Genomic DNA, 20,520 nt, shown 5'->3' with positions numbered 1-20,520 from the left:
CCTTTGACTGTGTCCTATGGCCCTATCTGTTTGCTGTCCTATCATATTTTGGTTTTCCAGATTCATTAATAGCAATGGATATGGGCTCTATATGTGAGTCCAACTGCAAAGGTAGTCTCGAACAGTATGCTTTCATCAGCCTTTTAAAATAGGTCATGGCAGGCAGCAGAGATGATGCCCTCTTTCTTCCCTAATATTTGACCTTGTGATCGAGCTATTAGCTCAAGCAATGTAACGTTCTGGAAATATTGAAGTCTTCATCTATGAGATGTCGCAAGATATCATTGTATACTGACAAGATCATTGCCAGCCTTGATGGATTTCATAAACAAGTTTGGTACAATATCAGGTTATGTCATAAATTATGCCAAGCCAGAGTTAATGTTGATAGATCCAATTAGGAAAACTCCAAAGGAGATAGTGAATTTCCAGAAAGTTGGGACTGTTTTCCCATATTTAGGACAAGCCATTAAGCCCGTTAAAACGGGCGAGATGTTTGTTCCAAATGCCAGCTAAGTGTTGTATGTGGAGGTGTCAGGATGTGTACTCTTCCCCCCTCCACCCTCTCTCCCTTTGCCCTCCCCTTGCACCCAATGCTCCCTCCTCCAGCTCCCCTCTACTCTTCTGCTGTCCCATCTCCCCAACCCCCTCCCCCTCTCACTTCCCCACTGCTCCTCCTCATCTTTCATTCTCCCAATGTTCCTCCTTTCTTCCACAGGTCCTCTCCTGCAGCCCCTTCCCATTCTATCACCCGCTGGTCTGCCCCTGCAGCCCCCCTCTCCCCTCATTTTTCATTACACTCCCCTTTCCCTCACTGCTCCTCACTTGCCCAGCTCCCTTCTCTTCCTTATTCTCCCACTCCTCTTCTGGCTCTCCCCTTTCTTCTTACTATCCTCTTCCCCCTCCACCCTCTGTCCCTTTGCACTCCCCTTGCATGCACATCCGTCAGAGCCGTGGGTCTCTTTCTCTCTCTCATGCGCGCGCCTCACCGAAGCCTCACACGGCTCCATTTCCTCCGGGCGCCGCTCCGCTCTGACAGACGTGCTCTCTCGCCCGCGGATGCGCGGTAGAGTTGCTCTTTACTGCGCATTTGCGGGCCAACGGTCAGAGCCCATTTATAAGGTAGATTATGGCTCTCAAAAAATTACAGGAACTTGTTCAAAGATAATTATCACCCTATTATAAATAAAATAAAGGTAGATTTCCATAACTGGACCTAGTTACCTATATCCCTACAAGGTTGCATATTTGATTAAAATAGCAATATTGCTGAGATTAATCTATTCATTTTTGCACCTGCCATGTGATGTACCAGTAGCAGTATTGCAGATGTTGAGGGGGATAGTATCAAGTTTGATTTGTCAGAGCAAGCTGCCCAAACTTAAATGTGATGTGTTGTTAAAATTCAAGGAAGTGGGTGGTATGGGACTCCCTGATATCCAGTGGTATTATTGGGCTTGTAGATTGACATGTCTTAGGGTCTGACTCGGGACAGACCTTTCACAGGCATGGGCTTCCCTAAAGGAAGGATGGCCTGGGGACTGCAGCTTGGCGGCCCTGCTGCATATGCCATTGTCCTCCAAAATCTGAGATGGACAGTTAAGTTGTCCAATTAGGTCACATACATTACAACATGGAGAGCAGTACAGTGGAGACTTGGCTCGATAGACATGTCTTTGTCCTATCTAATCTCCCAGGTTTGAAACCCACATGTATCTCAATGTACATTTTCCTCAGACATTGGGTCTTGGGAATTATGTGATCTGAGATTCTTGGGGCAATTGTGGAAGGATGGAAGATGGAACACTTTTACTGAGCTATTAGGGGAATTTCAGATCCTGGCCAGTACCAGGTACTTGTATTTACAGTTAAGTCACGATTCACCCCATGTACAGCATTGGGCAGATTCCTTTGGGGAGAGTGAGGGGATTGAGGGGGTGCTGTTTTGCAAAAAATGAGCTTGTCATTTAATCTTCAGATCTAAGCTTTGTGAAAAGGCTACCACAAATCTGGTACATAAATGGAATCTCAATCTAGGGACTGAATTAGATCAAAGAATATGGAAGTCCATATGGAAATAAGTAGGACAAATTACAATATGTGGTAAAGGGCTAGAGTTAATGTATAAGCTGATACACAGAATTTATCAGGCACCTGTTTTCTTTGCTGAATTCTGTAATTCCAGCAAGAATTGTTGTCAAGGATGAGGGCAGATTGGGTCTTATAAACATATATGGTGGGGATTTAAGGAGGTGCAGGAATTCTAGCCTGAAGTGATAATTGTATCTCACAAATCTGTGGTCAACAGCTGATGGAAGATGAACAAAATTCCTCTTGGGGATCTGGCCCAATAGATGGACAATGAAGGAATATAGAAAGCTGATCGGTCATTTTTTACATGCTGCAAAGGCTAACGATAGTTCATAAGTGGAAGGATACTTCTTCTCTTAGTGGATGGAAGATTAAGGTGGTCGAGATTGCTAAAATGGAAAAGTTAACCCATATGATACAGGATCAGACGGATACGTATGAGATGGTCTGAGGACCTTATTAGACCTGAAGAGGAGAAGATCTGAACACTTAACTACTGTAGGAGTCTGTATGGATTAAGGCTTAGTTGGATGACAATAAAAAGCTTTTTTGCATATATGAGTAACCTATTGTGAACTATTTATTTATTTTATTGATTTTACCCCCATATCCTGCTCTTAAACTTTGTGCTTAGAATTTCACCTCCAATATTGTTCCTTTCCCTTGTGTTTTTGCATCCTAAATGTATTACTCTGCATTTTTTAGCATAAAATCTTAGCTGCCAGACAGACCATTCGTCGAACTTCACAGGATCCCTCCTCATGTTTTCCACTCCTTCCTAGCTGTTAACCCTCTAACAGATTCTGGTATCAGCAAAAAGCCAAACCTTTCCAGACAACCCTTCCATTATGTCACTCACAAAAATGTTGAAAAGAACAGAACTGAGGACTGATTCCTGAGGCACACTGCTAGAAACAATCCCCTCCTCAGAAAATTTCATTTACCACTACCCTTTTTCGTCTCCCACTCAGCCAGTTTCTAACCCAGTCAGTCACTCTAGGATCCATACCAAGGGCACGCAATTTATTTATAAATCTTCTGTATGGAACCATGTCAAAAGGTCTTGCTGAAATCCAAGTACAGTACGTCTAGCGCTCTCTCTTGATCCAACTCTTTGATCACCCAAAGAAATTGATCAGATTCTTCTGACAAGATTTAGCAGTGATTCCATTGGTTTGTTCACCACAGAGGTCAGACTAACTGGTTTGTAAATCCCAGCCTCCTGTTTACTTCCACTTTTATGAATAAGAACCACATCTGCCCTTTTCCAGTCCTCTGGAATTACTTCATACTCTAAAGAAGCATCGAAAATGTCAGCCAGCAGAGCTGCCAGAACATCTCTAAGTTCCCTTAGTACACTTGGAGGATCCCATACAGCCTCATCGCCTTATCTGCTTTTAAGTTTATTTAGTTCCTCATGAACACACTGTTCTGAAAATCGATTGAGGCTTACCTCACTTCCAATCTTATTTGTGTTTATTTTATATGGTCCTGATCCAGGCCCTTCCACACTGAACACCAAACAGCAATTTTGCTTTTTCCTCCTTAGCTTCTACATAATTCTTTCCTTCAACTTTTAGTCTCATAATGTCACTTTTTCACTTCCTTTCATCACTAACATAGCTTAAAAAAAGTCTCTTACTGTATTTGCTATTTTTCTTCTTTTTGATTTTTCGCATTCCTGACTACTTTCTCAGCTTCTCCTGAAGGAAAAGTCCATAAACTGCTATTAATCAAATTGACTTGGGGAGTGGCCACTGCTTATTAATAGCATGGAATTTATTTACTGTTTGGGTATTATCAGTGATGCGCCGTCGATCTCAGACGGCTTCAACCTCTGTGCCTCACCTTTCTCTCTGCTCTCCCCGCTATCCTTGGGAAGATGGCTGCCGCCACATCTGCATGCCGCTCTCTCTGGCGTTCCCAGAACGGCAATGGCAAGGCAATCCGCCATGTTTCTCCTGAGGGCCTCCTAGGGTGCGCGCTCACACGCCACCCACGTCTTTATCCACTTCATGGCGGGAACCTCGGAGGCGGCTCCTCCGAGTGACGTCACGCCATCCGGGTATTTAGCCTGCCCTTCGTTTGCTAACAAATCGAGTTAGCAAGGATTGGATATGCCTCCGATCTAAGCTACTCTGCCGCTTCCTTGCTGCCGCTGGAAGCTCTCTCTGCCCTTCGGGGTAATTCTCTAACCTGGGTACCTGCTCTTCAGGGGCCCTTTGCTTTCTTTCAGGTGCCTATCAGGGATCAGGTACTCGCTCCTCGAGGGCCTGCTCTCTGTGCCTCGGTGCCTGTATCCAACTATTTCTGCCTGTTGGGATCTCCACCTAAACAGCTACCAAATTAGTGACTAATCTAACATTGTCAGTCTGTCTCATCTACAGCTCTGCTCTGGGAACTTGCATCCTGCACTCTCTATACCATCATTGCGAGACTGGTCTCCTCTGCCGAGGGGCCCCTGTCCTGCTACCTCTGGATCACCTCACTACTGCCACCTCTGGTGGCATCATTCTGCTGTATAATAAAAGACAAATCTCTGTGTTTGCGTGTCTAGAGTCTAGCCTAGTACTGTGGTTCCTCTCGGGGCTCCTCCCCGTGGGCGTGGTCATCTCCACAGTACCCAAGAATCCACTCCAACATCTCAAAACCATAACAATCAGTACTTGTATCTTGGTTTGACCATTGTTGGAAATAGGATACTGGGCTTAATGGCCCCTCAGTCTGACCCAGTATGGCAACATATTTCTGATGCCTTTGATTGATGCTTTAAAAAATGTTAAAGCCACATGCATTGGGTACCTTTATCCCAAATGAGCTACCTACCTTTCGTGGAAGCTCTTTGAGTGCTGGAAATGTATTGACACCATCATAGACCTCCATAATGGCACCAGCAGAATTGAGAGCAAGGTCACTCTCATAACATGGCAGAAAAAGAGCATCCAGTCTTTCTATTTATTTCTGTTCACAGTTTTCTGGATATATGCCAGCTGCCAGCCATAAAATGTGATCACTTGTAAGTTAACTCTCCTTATCCAGGACAGTTTGTCAACTTCCTCATTTCTACTCTGCCATCAAGCAGATGAGCATCTAAAATCCATTGCTGAATTCACATTCAGCAGGCTTCCTTCCCATGTCTAACCACAAGGCTTGACTTAGCTCTCCATAGTAGCTTGGCTGTTGTGTGAACATTCTGCCTCCTAGATCCTCTGAGTAGCCTGCCAGACAGACTTGGCTATGTGAGTGCTTGTTTTTGCTAGGACCTCTTGTTATTCCTGTACTTGCAACGTACCTGAGAGTCTCAGATGCTAATTAATTGTTATCACAGCCTAATCTAAATAGCTACCCATACTAGTGTGGCTGTTGCTGGAACATCCAACCTCCTACGTCCCCTGTATAGCCTACTAGTCAGACCTGGTTAAATGGGTGACATCTGATGGAGCGTGGCACGGAAATCTTTTGTCAGCGTTTCTAGAAACTTTGACTGGCAGACTGAGCATGCCCAGCATACTACTATCCGCATGTCCACACGAGGTCCCCCTCCAGTCTCCTCTTTTCCGCAGTGCAGTAGTCTCGCGGTTGTGGAACTCCAAATCCTCGAAAGTGTTTTGCTGTTTTTCGGGGAGGGGGGAAAGTTTGGGGGGGTTCAGCATCTGGTCCCCCTTCGCGTTTGGTTCCTCCGTACAGTAGGTACCCTTGGCTTTTGCCTTTGTTATTCGCGGTCGATTCCCGAGTCCAGCTCTAGGGTGCTTGTCGGTCATCGACCTCGCACTGGCCTCTTTTTTTTTCGATGGCGTCATCAGGTTTTTGATGGTGCCCGCGGACCATGTCCGCATACTGAGGTGTGTATCCTCTGCTTGGGGGCCTTGCACGTCATCCGGGGATGTCGTTTGTGCGACCAGATGACCCCCAAACGGCGCCGTGCACGCCTGGATAAAATGGAGAAGCTTTTTGTCCCTCTAAAAACCCTCCACTTTGGCTTTGGTATCCTCTACACCATCTCTACCCTTGGCGGTCCTGCTCTCCAGTACCCCTAAGGATCGGAGAGAGGGAGATTGATCCTCGATGGTCTCTCCCCTCCCCCTAACCTCGGGGTCATTGTCTTCCTAGGCACCAGGGAAAGACCGGGCCGAGCGCCGGAATCCCAGTAAGCATCGACACTGGTCACCGTCCCGCCAAGGTTCCGGTTCCAGAGCAGCATCAGTGGCTGCCGAGCCGCCATCGAAGTGGCACCGACCACCGGAGGCTCCATCTCCGGTGCCCCTGGTAGCCCGAGGCATTCCCCACTGGCAACGGTGCTGGGCACCGTGCCTCCTTGTGATCCCCTCAGAGGGTGTGCCGGCGATGCCTCGTCCCGCTCCATCAGTCCTTACTACCCAGGACTTTCAGGAGGAGTTGGACTGCAGGGTGCAATTGGCAGTGCTCAATATGCTACAGAGTGTCAAGCTGCCGGCACCACTGGCCCCCATACCAGTGCCTGAGCCTCTGCCTTCAATGCTTGCGCCCTTGCTGAAGCTTCTGGATGTCCTTTTTGGCACCCTCCCGATGTAACCGGTGCCCGAGAGGCCTCCAATGCCTCCTCGGCCACCGACTCCCTCCGGGAGCGATCCCTATTCTCGGGTCGAGGAGGATGAGGCCTCTGAGACAGGGCACCCATGCTCGCGGTTCCTCAGGCTGCCACCGGCTCTTCCTGGCATGCCACGGCCAATGTTTTCATCAATGCAGTCTGTGCCCCCACGGCCTTGGGGCCCAGACCCTTTCGAGGAGGAGGGTCCCTGTGACCTGTGGGGCAGTGACTCCTCGGACTCATCCTCAGAGTTCTCCAACGATCCCCTCTCGGAGCCTTCCTCTCCGGAGGAGTGACTTCGCTCTCCGCCCGAAGACTTGTCATTCGCCAGCTTTGTGTAAGGGCCATGGCAGAGGCCATCCCCTTCCAGCTCTTGTCGTAGCAGGATACCCATCACAAGATGCTGAAGGTCCTCCCGTTCATCGATGTTCCAAAGGAGATTGTGGTGGTGCCGGTCCATGATATCTTTAAGAAGCTGCTCCTCCGTATGTGGGAACACTCTGTCGGTTGCCCCAGTAAACAGGAAGGCTGATGCGACTTATCTGGTTCAACAGGCCATGGGCTTTGAACAGCGGCACTTCCCCCTGTCAAGACAATAGTGAGCCGCGAATGTGTGGAGAGAACTTCAGGTCGCAGCCCTAAAGATCTCGGCGACATAGACCGCACGCAGATGGGCCACTGATGCAGTCATAGTCCGCACAGAGTGAGCCTTCACCCTGCCAGCCAGCTGGAGGCCTGCCTGCTCATAGCAGAAGGCAATGCAATCCACTAGCCAGTTGAATAGGGTCTACTTCCCCACTGCCGTTCCCAGCCTATTGGTGTTAAAAGACACAAAGAGCTGGGTAGACTGTCTATGACTCGCTGTATGGTCCAAGTAGAAAGCGAACACCTGCTTGCAGTCCAGGGTGTGGAGAGCACATTCCCCTGGATGAGAATGAGGCCGTGAGAAGAATGATTTGACTGGTTGATGTGGAAAACAGGATATTTCAACGTTGGGGACAACCAACAATAGACCTCTTTGCATCACATCTGAATCACAAAGTGGACAACTACTGTTGCCTATACAACCTGAACAACAAGCCATCCAAGGATGCATTTGCTCGCCCTTGGAACTCAGGCCTGTTATATGCGTATCCTCCGATACCACTCATAACCAAAACTCTAGTGAAGCTACAACAGGACAAGGGGACCATGATACTCATAGCCCCATACTGGCCTCGACAGGTATGGTTTCCCACACTGCTAGACCTCTCAGTCAGGGATCCAATTCGCCTGGGAGTGGCTCCCAATCTCATAACTCAGGATCAGGGTCGGTTGCGACATCCCAACCTTCAATCCCTATCACTGACAGCTTGGATGTTGAAAGCTTGATCTTACAACCACTCAATCTTTCATCCAACATATCCCAAATTCTTATAGCTTCACGTAAACCTTCCACAAGAAAGAACTATGCTTCCAAATGGAAGAGATACATTTTGTGGTGCAAGCAAAATGACATCAATCCTTTCACTTGCCCTACAAAATCTTTACCAGACTACTTGTACCATCTTTCAGAATCAGGTCTACAGACTTCATCTGTAAGAGTACATTTAAGTGCAATTTCAGCTTACCATAACAAGGTAGGAGATACACCTATCTCTACACAACCTCTTGTCAGCAGGTTTATGAGAGGTTTAATTCACCTAAAACCACCAATTAGACACCCAGTCACACAATGGGATCTAAATTTGGTTTTAACTAGACTCATGCGTTCTCCTTTTGAACCCATAGATTCCAGTGACCTAAAATTTCTTACATGGAAAACTATCTTCCTCATAGCCATTACATCAGCTAGAAGAGTTAGTGAGTTACAAGCACTTGTCACATATGAACCCTACACTAAGTTCTTACATGACAGAGTGGTTCTCCGTACTCATCCAAAATTCCTTCCTAAGGTAGTTACGGACTTCCACTTAAACCAATCTATAGTTTTACCCACATTCTTTCCAAGGCCTCACTCTCACCAGGGGGAAAGAGCCTTACACACCTTAGATTGCAAGCGTACTCTGTCTTTCTACTTAAACCGCATTGCAGTTCAAAGGAAATCCAATCAGCTTTTTGTTTCCTATGACCCAAACAAACCAGGTAAAGCAGTGGGTAAACATACTCTATCCAACTGGTAAGCAGATTGCATACAGTTTTGCTATGAAAAAGCAGGCCTTCCTCTCCAAGGGCGAGTAAAGGCACATTCAGTAAGAGCAATGTCAACCTCAGTAGCACACTATCGTTCAGTGCCAATCCTTGACATATGTAAAGCTGCAACATGGAGTTCACTTCACACTTTTGCAGCTCATTACTGTTTGGACAAGCAAGGAAGACAAGATTCCGCCTATGGACAATCTGTCTTAAAGAACTTGTTTCCAGCTTAAACCCAACTCCTACATCCAATATTCTGTGATCTTCGGCTGACTCATTCAACAACAATACTTCACTACAAAATGACTCAGCCTCTAGCTTGCTAATCACCCATATGTGAGGACTAGCATCCTGCTTGTCCTGGGATAAAGCAAAATTGCTTACCTTGTAATAGGTGTTATCCCAGGACAGTAGGATGTAGTCCTCACAGAACCCACCCGCCACCCCGCGGAGTTGGGCCTTCTATTTTTATTATTCTTTTTGCTAATGCATAGCTACATACTAGACTGAAGAGAGACACCTGTGGCAGAGAATATCATAGCATGCTGGGCATGCTCAGTGGCCTCACTGGGCCAGTCAAAAGTTTCTAGAAACTTTGACAGAAAGTTTTCCAGCCTGGGCTCCGTTCAGTGATGTCACCCATATGTGAGGACTACATCCTGCTGTCTTGGGATAACACCTATTACAAGGTAAGCAATTTTGCTTTTCCCAAAACCCAATAAAATATTTTGAAACAGCCAATACGTCAAATAACACTCAAAAAATCTCCCATCCTCCTTACCTGGGATCTTTTGTTGGCCAGTCACCTTAAGAATGTTGTGGAATTGGAGGAGAGTGACCACACAAACTTTATTCTCCTTCTCACACTTACACATGTTCATTCTCTCAAACATTCCCCACATGCTCTTGTGCACCCACATGCAGGCATTTTCTGATACACACAGGCAGGCAAGAAGACACTCTCTCACACATGCTGGCAGGCACTGTGTCACACACATGAAGGCAGGAAGGCATTCTCTCTCACACACATGCAGACAGGCACTCAAACACAGGCAGGCATTGTCTTACATATGCATACACACAGACAAGCTGGCGCACACACATGCAAATAGGCAGGAAAGTACTCATTTTTAGCTGCGGCAGCCTGAGCTGCTGCTTTAGCCACCATGAGACAGGCTCCACGGCGGCCCAACTGGACCTGTTTTTGGAGGATTGCGGCATTGCCATTTCCTTCTCCTCGGCTGTTAGCGCCTGATGATGTCATTCAGGTGCCAACCGCTGAGGAGGAAGCAGCCAGAGGCACTTAAAATCCGCAATCCTCCAGAAGTAGGGAGGGATAAGTAAGGGGATCGCGGCAATGGTGGAAAGGACATAGTGCTGTCCTACCTGCCACCAATGAGGCTTCTGAAGAAAATGTTTGGGGGGGGGCCCACCATGGCCCCTTTGGTCACACCCCCTCCTCGTTTCAACGCCTATGAGCCATACAAAGGCCAACACTGTGGGACCTGCAGCCGCAGGCAATCTGTGTCAGCCACAGGGCAACTATGCTCGGCCTGCATTGCAGAGGGTGAAATTCAGGGGGATTGTTCAGTGTCTCTTGGGGGGTTCCCTAGGTCTCCCCCATGCTTGGAACAGATTTCTTCAGCTTGGGACTGTTTTATTCAGAGGCCGTTGCACCCGCAGTTTTGGCAGGAGCAGCTGCCATTTTGAGCCATGCTCCCATTGCAATTTCTGGTGCTCAGACACAGGAGGGGGGCCTCTGAAATGAAAGAAGCTTTTCCTCTCACTGTGGTTTGACCACTGCTCTTCCTTTCTTGTCCACTTTGTGTCAGAGCAGTGGGGTTGCAGAGTTCTTGCCTGAGTTTTTCTGATTCCTGCACCAGGCCTCGTGCGCCTTTCAAAAGCCTGAAGAGAAACCTTCTGTGACCTTAGATTCTGGTTTCAAGGCTAATTCTGCAGCCCCAGTACTACACAAATATCCAAGTGAGTCTCTGGAGAGGCCTTTCCCTGATCTGGATGGGAAATCGGGTGGAGCTTGAGCCAATTAATTCCGGAAGCTGCTCCTCTGTGGAGGAAGGTAAAGTTGTTTCTGATGGGAAGGATGATTCTGTCATCCAGTTATTTCACAAGTAGGAGATTGTATCCTTGGTTGATCACGCGGTCTCCTGCCTCTGGATAGCAGAACTTATGGCTCTGGAGGAGTTTGTGTGGGATCCTTTTATTAAGGGAGTGCACAAGTCCACAAAGCCCTTCCTTTACACTCTGAAGTAGAGACGTTAGAGTGGCGTTAGAGTGGAAGGCTCCTGAGTTGGGTCTCAAGTATGTTAGGGCCCTTCTAAAGTTGTATCCTCTTCCTCTATTTGTTTCAAGTTCTTCAAGTGGATGCCTTGGTCACAGCTGTCACGAGGCATCGACTATTCCAGTTGAGGACAGTGCTTCTCTGAAGGGTCCTCAGGATAGGAGGATTAAGAATCCATTGAAGCTTATGCTTACTTCCATGGTCTTGGCTATTCAAATTTCAATTTGTGGTGGACTTGTAGTCTGAGAACTCTTATGTTGGATCCAACAGCTTCCAGAGTGAGGATGAAGCTAGAATGGAGGCTGCCACTACCTTTTGCATGGACACCATATATGATCATCTTCTGATTTCCTCTCATTCAGTAGCCTCGGCTGTTGGAACCAGGTGGCTCCTTAGGCTTCAAAACAGAGCGATAGATGCTTGGCCAAAGTCTCGCCTTGGGAAGCTGCCCTTTAAAGGGAGGCTCTTTTTGAAGAGAATCTGGAACAGCTGGTCCAGAATCTAAGAGATTCTAAGCCTCAGAAGCTTCCTGAAGATAAGCCGCACTTTGCTTATTGGCCTTCTAGAGGTTGAGGGTAATTTCAGGTCTCCAGGTAGTACAGGCTGAGTAAGCAGTTTAGTTTTTCTTTCCAAGGTTTTCAGACCTTGAGGGGCAAAAATCATTCCTTTTATGGTTTATGCAAGCCCAAGCCTGACTCCGGTGCCTTCTTGGGAGGTGGTCAGGATTTTCAATGAAGCTCGGTGGTTCACTCTCGGGTCATGCTTGTAAGTGGTCCCCTCCAGCTTTTTTTTTTTTTTTTTTTTTTTTTTTTAACTAGGAATGGACCCGAATCACCACAGCTGAGTGAGTGCTAGATTTGATCCTGCTCAGTTTTCCCTGGAATTTCATTCTCCTGTTCCTGATGCCTTTATGATCTCTCCCTGCATGTTGCCTGTCAAAAGAAAGGCAGTGGTCGAGACTGTGATGCATTTTGGACCTCAGAGGCAAATACTAGCTTCCAGGTGCCTCACTTTCAAATGGAGATGCTTTGGTCTGTGCTTTTGACATTTTGTCAGGGCAAGTTTCTATATTCCTTGGATCTATTGGAGGCATACTTCTATATCCCAGTTCCTCAAAAAGACCAAAAGTGCCGCTGTTTTTTGTGTTAAGGAACATTTTCAGTTCGGAGCATTCCCTTTTGGACTGAACATAACACCCTGAGTTTTCACCAAAGTTATGGTGGCATCACTAAGTCAAGAGGGCATCTGGGTTCATCCTTACTTGGATGATTGGTTGATCAGGGCCGAATCTTATTACAAAGGTATAAAGGCATCTCTCAAAGTAGTCCAAGTCTTAAAAGGCTTGTGCTGGGTAGTGAATTTTGCAAAGAGTAATCTGGTTCCCTCTCAATCGCTGGAGTACCTAGGGGCTCACTTAGATACCAAGGTAGACCAAGGTTTCCTGAGATCGGAGAGGGTGGTCAAGCTGATTCTTCACGCTCAAAAATTTCTGGCTGTTCCAATCTGAGAGCTTGGGACTAACTAACACTTGTGCTTCATAGCGGCAACACTGGATCTGGTTCTTTGGGCCAGAGCTCACATGCGACCTCTTAAGCAATCTCTCCTGCCTTGTTGGTCACCTCTCCCTCAGAATTACCACCTCTATCTTCCCCTTCCAGCTGTAGTGAGTCAAGGCCTCTGGTGATGGACATTCCCTCACAATCTGTTGCAAGGTGTCAATTTGTCTGTAGCGTCTTGGGTGCTAGTCATGATGAACGCGAACCTGGACCAGGTGATGCAAAGGGTCTGGTCCCCAGCAGAATCACAGAATTATACACAATATACCTGTATTTCCTCATTAAATTATCTAAATAATTTATTACAATATTCATTAAAAAGCATACATTACACACTAAATTACCATTCACCCTCTCATTCATTCATCTAAACATGTAATAAATACACACTAAAACCTCCCCTTAACATCATATACATAATCTATTGTTGTTAATACAATGTAAACATTCCCACCCAATTACATATTTTCAATTCCATTTAATTATATGTGTTGGCTTATTTAACACAAAAAATTTTCACAAATACTGAATTATTTCAATGCAGATTTCAGCTTATTCGTCACAAAATGTTCTCCCAATTTTTCCTTTATTTGATGTTCTCTCAACTATTCTCCTTCTTTCAATTATACTCCCGTTCTCCCTCTTTCAATTGCTGTCCCGACAGGAAGCTCTTTCTTCAGGGGATTAACCTTATAATTGTTCTTCAAAACTCCATCTCTTGGAGAACATTCAGCAATTCTGTAACGCCAATCACCTTATGCATAAAACTTTTATTGCCGATCCTGTTATATTCAAAAACACCTCAAGTAAAATTCAACCCTTTACCATAAATAATTCCAATTTTACCTTCACCATATACCACTATAAATTAACACATAGCACTATACACCCCATATTACCCAATTCTTTTAAACAATTTAACTTATTCTGAAAAAACTAATTTCCTAGTCATTTTTTACATCACCACACTCACCTTTCCTCCAATCGCTAGACCAGTTCTCTTTATTCAATCATCTTCGTTTTTCTCATTATTTCAAACAACTTGCATGCTAAACTTCTGCATCTCTTCTCCACTATATTATTTTAAAAGGAAAATACAATAGAAAAACACAGTAAATTACTACACCATACCCGATTCCAAAATCGCTCAGATCTCTCATCCTCCTGTTTGGGATGAGAGCTAGGGGTGGGGTTGGGCTGGAGGAGGCGGGGTTGAGGGTGGGAGGATGCGAGCGGCTACAACCCCATTCACTTCTATGGGGAGTGGGCGGGGCTTAGGCCGGAAGTGAACGCTGATTGGCTGCTCTCATCCTTATGTCACCTGTCAATCAGTTTGATCGTGTACCCATAGACTACTTCTGCCTCCATCTGCTAGTAGGGGGTCACAACCCACCTGTTGGGACTGGACTGGTGTAGCAGGACTCTTGGAAAGAAAATTAACAGGTAAAAATGTCTCTTTTTGTCTTAATATTGCATTCCCAGTTAACAGATTTAAATACTTTTAGTGAAATGAATATGATATAATTGAAATTTGATACTGTGCAATGAAATGTATTGTGGTATGATGGATACATGTAGGTAGATGTTTGTGGCCCTGCTTAACATACATGTCTAGTTTTCAGAATATACCTAATGATTATTAGTAATTTAAATTATTGATTCATTGCCTGAATGTAATCCGCTTTAAAGTATTTGAAAGGCAAAAAATCAAGCAGAAGAGAGGATTGCCAAGGAGATAAAAAATGGTGACAAAACATTTTTCAGATACATCAGCGAAAAGAGAAAGGTCCAAAGTGGTATAGTGAAATTGAAAGGTGGTAATGATCAATGTGTGGAGACAGATGAAGAAATGGCAGAAATATTAAACGAATACTTCAGCTCTGTGTTCACTAAAGAAGACCCTGGAGAAGGACCATCTCTACACAACAAGAAACTGGAGGGAAGTGGAATAGATGAAAATCCTTTTACAGTAGAAAATGTGTGGGAAGAGCTAAAGAACCTGAAAGTGGACAAAGCCATGGGGCCTGATGGGATTCATCCAAGGATATTGAGGGAGCTCAGAGATGTTCTGGCGGGTCCGCTGTGTGACCTGTTCAATAGATCCCTAGAAACGGGAGTGGTGCCGAGAGATTGGAGAAGAGCGGTGGTGGTCCCGCTTCACAAGAGTGGGAACAGGGAGGAGGCTGGCAACTACAGGCCAGTTAGCCTCACTTCGGTGGTGGGAAAAGTAATGGAGTCTCTGCTGAAAGAGAGAATAGTGAACTATCTACAGTCCGGAGAATTGATGGACCAGAGGCAACATGGATTCACCAGGGGAAGATCCTATCAGACAAATCTGATTGACTTTTTTGACTGGGTAACCAAGGAATTGGATCAAGGAAGAGCGCTCGATGTCATATACTTGGATTTCAGCAAAGCTTTTGATACGGTTCCGCACAGGAGACTGGTGAATAAAACGAGAAGCTTGGGAGTGAGTGACAAGGTGGTGACCTGGATTGCAAATTGGTTGACGGACAGAAGACAATGTGTGATGGTAAACGGAACCTTCTCTGAAGAGAGAGCGGTTTTAAGTGGGGGTACCGCAAGGATCGGTGTTGGGACCGGTCCTGTTCAATATCTTTGTGAGCGACATTGCGGACGGGATAGAAGGTAAGGTTTGTCTTTTGCGGATGACACTAAGATCTGCAACAGAGTGGACACGCCGGAAGGAGTGGAGAGAATGAGACGGGATCTAAGGAAACTGGAAGAGTGGTCGAAGATATGGCAGCTGAGATTCAATGCCAAGAAGTGCAAAGTCATGCATATGGGGAGCGGAAATCCGAATGAACTGTATTCGATGGGGGGGGGAAAGGCTGACGTGCACGGAGCAGGAGAGGGACCTTGGGGTGATAGTGTCTAATGATATGAAGTCTGCGAAACAATGCGACAAGGCGATAGCAAAAGCAGAAGAATGCTGGGCTGCATAGAGAGAGGAATATCGAGTAAGAAAAGGGAAGTGATTATTCCCTTGTACAGGTCCTTGGTGAGGCCTCACCTGGAGTACTGTGTTCAGTTCTGGAGACCGTATCTACAAAAAGACAAAGACAAGATGGAAGCGGTACAGAGAAGGGCAACCAGGAAGGTGGAGGATCTTCATCGCATGACGTACGAGGAGAGATTGAAGAATCTAAATATGTACACCCTGGAGGAAAGGAGGAGCAGAGGTGATATGATACAGACTTTCAGATACTTGAAAGGTTTTAATGATCCAAAGGCAACGACAAACCTTTACCATAAGAAAAAAATCAGCAGAACCAGGGGTCACGATTTGAAGCTCCAGGGAGGAAGATTCAGAACCAATGTCAGGAAGTATTTCTTCATGGAGAGGGTGGTGGATGCCTGGAATGCCCTTCCAGAGGAAGTGGTGAAGACCAGAACTGTGAAGGACTTCAAAGGGGCGTGGGATAAACACTGTGGATCCATAAAGTCAAGAGGCCGCCAATGAAGAGTAGGTGACTCGCCAGAAATGATGGCTACTGCCTGGAGACAATACCCTTATTCAATAAACATACACATGGTTACTGTGACTCCAACATCACTCTAAGCTTCAACAGCAAGAGGAAATGTGGAAAAAAGGATTTGCACTCACAAAGACGGGAGTAGCTGGCTTGTTACGGCAGTTACTACCCCAAACCAAATATCCAAATTACTACCTCCACCTTCCTCTATTCCTGATGCCTTTCAACTAGCTTGATCACTCCATTCTTATACTTCACTTTCAATGCATATCCAGCATAGTTCTCTGCTTCAACAGCAGGGGAGAAGAAAAAACTGTTACTTCACACATCCAGCAGAGCTCTCTGCTTAAACGGCAGGGGAGAAGAAAAAAGGGTTCGCACTCACAAAGCGGGGAGTAGCTGGCTTGTTACGGCGGTTACTACCCCAAACCAAATGTGCCTGATACTTCACTTTCGATGCATATCCAGCATAGCTCTCTGCTTCAACGGCAGGGGAGAAGAAAAAAACTGATACCTCACGCATATCCAGCATAGCTTCCTGCTTCAACGGCAGGGGAGAAGATAAACAACCAATAAGGGCTGTATAAACATAATCTGGGTAAAAACAGATAAGCATGGGTGTGGCTTGCTTATTGCGGCGGTTACTACCCCTACTACCTCTAACTAATCAAGCTAGATATTTCACTTGGATGCAGCTCCATCACCGCTCTCTACATTAATGGCGGGGGTGGAAGGGAATTAGAACCAAGAGCTAAGAGAAACAGATAAGTATGAGAGAAAAAATGAGGGAAGCTTGCTGGGCAGACTGGATGGGCCATTTGGTCTTCTTCTGCCGTCATTTCTATGTTTCTATGTTTCTATGAATAAATTGGATTACCGTGCATGAGATATATTGGAATACATAGGTTCAGTTGTATGCCAATATATCGCATGCATATTTGTTAGGAATAGCCTGAAAATCTGACTTGTTTACAGCATTTGAGGATTTCATTTGACATCCCTGGCATAGTGTATAGAGTGTTGCAACCCAGATTATGGGGGACATGGGCTTAACAGTTTCTGATATGAAAGTTCTAAAAAAAAAAAAAAAAAAGCGGTTAGCTCTTAATCTTGTGTACTGTTTGTAGTAGGAAAACTCACATTTGGCCCTCCTGACTGTCAGATACATCAAGGCTAAGCAAATTATATGAATTAAGACAAATTATAGAGAGAAAACCAGCTGCCACAATCTTATTTCTTATTTTCTTTTTCTATCAATATATACAGGTGGAACTGAAGTTTCAATTTCAGTTGTTTATTATACAGAAAAAAGTGAGGATAAAATGTGTATGTTTGTATCTAAAGGAAGCAATTGAAAAAGACTGTCTGGAAAATATTAGAAAAGCAAAAATGCAAAAAAAAAAAAAAATAGATACATTGGATCTTTTATAATGGTCATGCCAAAAACGTGGGGACAAACAAATGTTATGATCATTTTAAGTTAGACAATAATATGAAATAAACATAAATTTGAATTTAAAAATAATTAAAATAGAAAAGTATAAAATTTCCATAAAATCAAGAGTTCTAATCAAGATTATTTAAATTGTTTAGTTTATCACTAGACTGAGGGTGTAATTCACTATGCATTAAAAATAACATTTTCATAATTTTTTATTACCCCAGATGTGTGAGTTTCAAGGAATAAACCTATAAAGAATCGTCTTCAGAGATAACAGGAAGCAATAATCAGTATACTACCTTGCTGGAAAATGGTAGTTTCTTGAAAACCGAGTGAATGTTGCCACAAATCTACCTCTGTGAAGATTTCCTCAAACATTCTGAACCTTTTGAAAGAAGACGTATTTAAAAGGAATATATAATAAAAGATGAAACTGCTGGTTCAAGACAGCAGCTGTCTGAATCTGGTGTATCTGCCAATCCATCATGAGAAATTAGTTTACAAATCTTTTTCACCCTCATCTATCAGGAGAATACTACAGCGCAACTCGACTGGTATAGTAAAATTAGGATTTTATGTATATCTGTTATAGGTCTTCTATGATCACTGCATTCTTTCAGCGTTTTATCACTACGTTGATGCAATTAACCTGTATTGGACATACTTGTATGTTTGTCCTGATGCTGTAATATATATATATTTTTTTTTAACATAGAGTAGTGTCAAATGCACAGGGCTCTTCAAAAGATAGTCTAATGTAGTTTAATGACAGCAATTTAAATCTCTTGTATATCAATTAAAAATGTATGTTCTGTTATTACAGTATTACCCATGAGAAATGTGGAATTATGCAGTATTGTTATGCACTGAATGCAATGACAAAATTCTAGTATTTTATGCAATATAAATATTTATAAATAAAGTTGGTAACCTTTTTCCCCAAAATATTTTGAGTATACCACAGATCTTTAGATTTGATGCAGTTGAGGCCAAATATTAACGTGAGTCTTCAGTATTATAGCACTAATCCATATGAATGAATCTCGTTCGGCGTGACAAGGCTCTCATAGTAGTATACAAAGATGTTGAGCATGTGCAAGCCAGAAGTACAGTAATGTAAATATGTAATCTAAAACTTAATAAATGTAGTTTTAATTAGGCTGATTCCAAGACACAAAGCTTGCAGAAGAAGTTGACATATGGTAACCTAGAAACCAAAGTGTTGCATCTTTAGGGGTTTGGTGCTTGATGTCACTTCTGATAATAGGATGGCAACTGCATGTCTTCAGAAGATGTCTCTTGCAAGACACTATCAGGCCGCTACAGAAAGAAACGCGGAAGAGCGGGCACTCCGTGTTGAGTGCCCGCTCTCCTAACGCGTGCCTAGCCACCTCTCCTGGGCGTGCGATTCAGTATTTAAATGAGGTGGTGCACTAATAAGGAGGCGCTAGGGACAATAGCGCGTCCCTAGCATCTCCTTATTAGCGGTAGAGATGGCTGTCGGCGAGTCCGACAACCGCCGCTCTATTTTACCGGTGTCTGTTTCCGAACCCAATGATAGCCACGGGTTAGGAAAACGGACGCCAGTAAAATTGAGCATACATTTTGCTGACCGGCAGGCAGATTTTTTTTTTTACGTTTTGGTTCCTCCGACTTAATATTGCTAGGAAAAGCAGTGCTTGATTAGAGTTCTCTTTGTTGTTTTTGTAAAGGTCATTTTTACTTTGTCCTAAGCAAATATTACAAGCCCAGTAAGACATCAATATTTATTTTTTAAAACAGGCAGATATTTGCATTCAGCCCATATATTTGAAGGGTATATAAGGGCCATAAAACGCATGTGCAGAGAAGTACCTGAGCAATGAGACTCTTTATTTAAAGGGATCACATTGTATCCTATTTACAGGTAACTAATTTGTCAGCTGCCTTGTAATATAGCACTTACTTTTCCTAAAATAGTGTGGCAGTAAAACTGTGAATAGCTATGTAATTAAACTGCATTTTATTGACATTATACTGTATTGGAACAATAATTGCCTTTTTCTATGTGGTTTTTAAACAACTCCTAAATTTTTATTCTTGTATAATCAACTTCATTGGTAAAAGTGTGTTGGAAAGTGTGTTCTGAGATAATGCTGTACTGATCTGTCTAGGGTCGTTAAGATTGCTCTAAATGATCCATTTAAAATTATGAGGTCTGACATTCAGTTAAGTGGATAAAATCTACTTTAATTCTACTTACTGGATTTAACTATTCTGCAAATAATCAAATCCATTCTCTTATAACCTTTTGTATTTAATCATTTGCTAAATATTTTGCATTGTAAAAAAAAAAAAGCGCAATCAATTTGTGCCATTTAAATTTGTGAAATTGGATTGTCATTTACTTTATCATTTATAACATGTTCTTTATATATTTATTTTTTAATACATCTTTTATTTATTGCAAGTTGTATCATTAAAAGAAAATTAATATGCCTGTTCTCTTGTGGTGTCTTAATTTGCATTTTAGTATATAGTATTAAATGTAAAACATAAAAATGTGGCAAGTTTGTCAATTAAAGCTTACATGTTTAGCAGTTTATCTTAATTTGTTTAAACATTTTGCTTTTTCCTGCCTATCCAGTTATAATTGGAGATCAATCATTTGCTGCTTCTTTGGTACATTCCTATTTTATCCCTCCCCCTCCCATACACACATCCCTATTTGGGGCATGCTAAGAATAATCTCTTATGGCCAAAATAGCAGGATTCAAGTCCCTTACAACTGTTTTCCAGTTGTGTTTAGACTGTATGTTGAGAAACAGAACAGTGCAAATGCAGTGCTACATTAAAAACATCATGCAAAAGAATAGTAGGGTGCTACACACAACTTCTCATGGCATACTTCAGAA

General features: G+C 43.9%; 1 protein-coding gene across 2 annotated transcripts in view; it reads left to right on the top strand.

The window, feature by feature from the left end:
• Positions 1-20,061, top strand: part of CEP135 (centrosomal protein 135) — a 435,470-nt gene extending 415,409 nt beyond the window's left edge. For both annotated transcript variants that reach the window (XM_029587343.1, XM_029587336.1), the window contains one exon: positions 17,851-20,061. In XM_029587343.1, coding sequence (XP_029443203.1) covers positions 17,851-17,872 — 22 coding nt within the window. In that variant the 3' untranslated portion in view covers positions 17,873-20,061. The remainder of the gene's footprint in view (positions 1-17,850) is intronic.
• The last annotated feature ends 459 nt before the right edge of the window (positions 20,062-20,520 follow it).

Source organism: Rhinatrema bivittatum, chromosome 1, assembly GCF_901001135.1.
Source record: "Rhinatrema bivittatum chromosome 1, aRhiBiv1.1, whole genome shotgun sequence".
In the NCBI taxonomy this organism is placed as follows: Eukaryota; Metazoa; Chordata; class Amphibia; order Gymnophiona; family Rhinatrematidae; genus Rhinatrema; species Rhinatrema bivittatum.
This window is presented reverse-complemented; position numbering and strand designations above follow the sequence as displayed.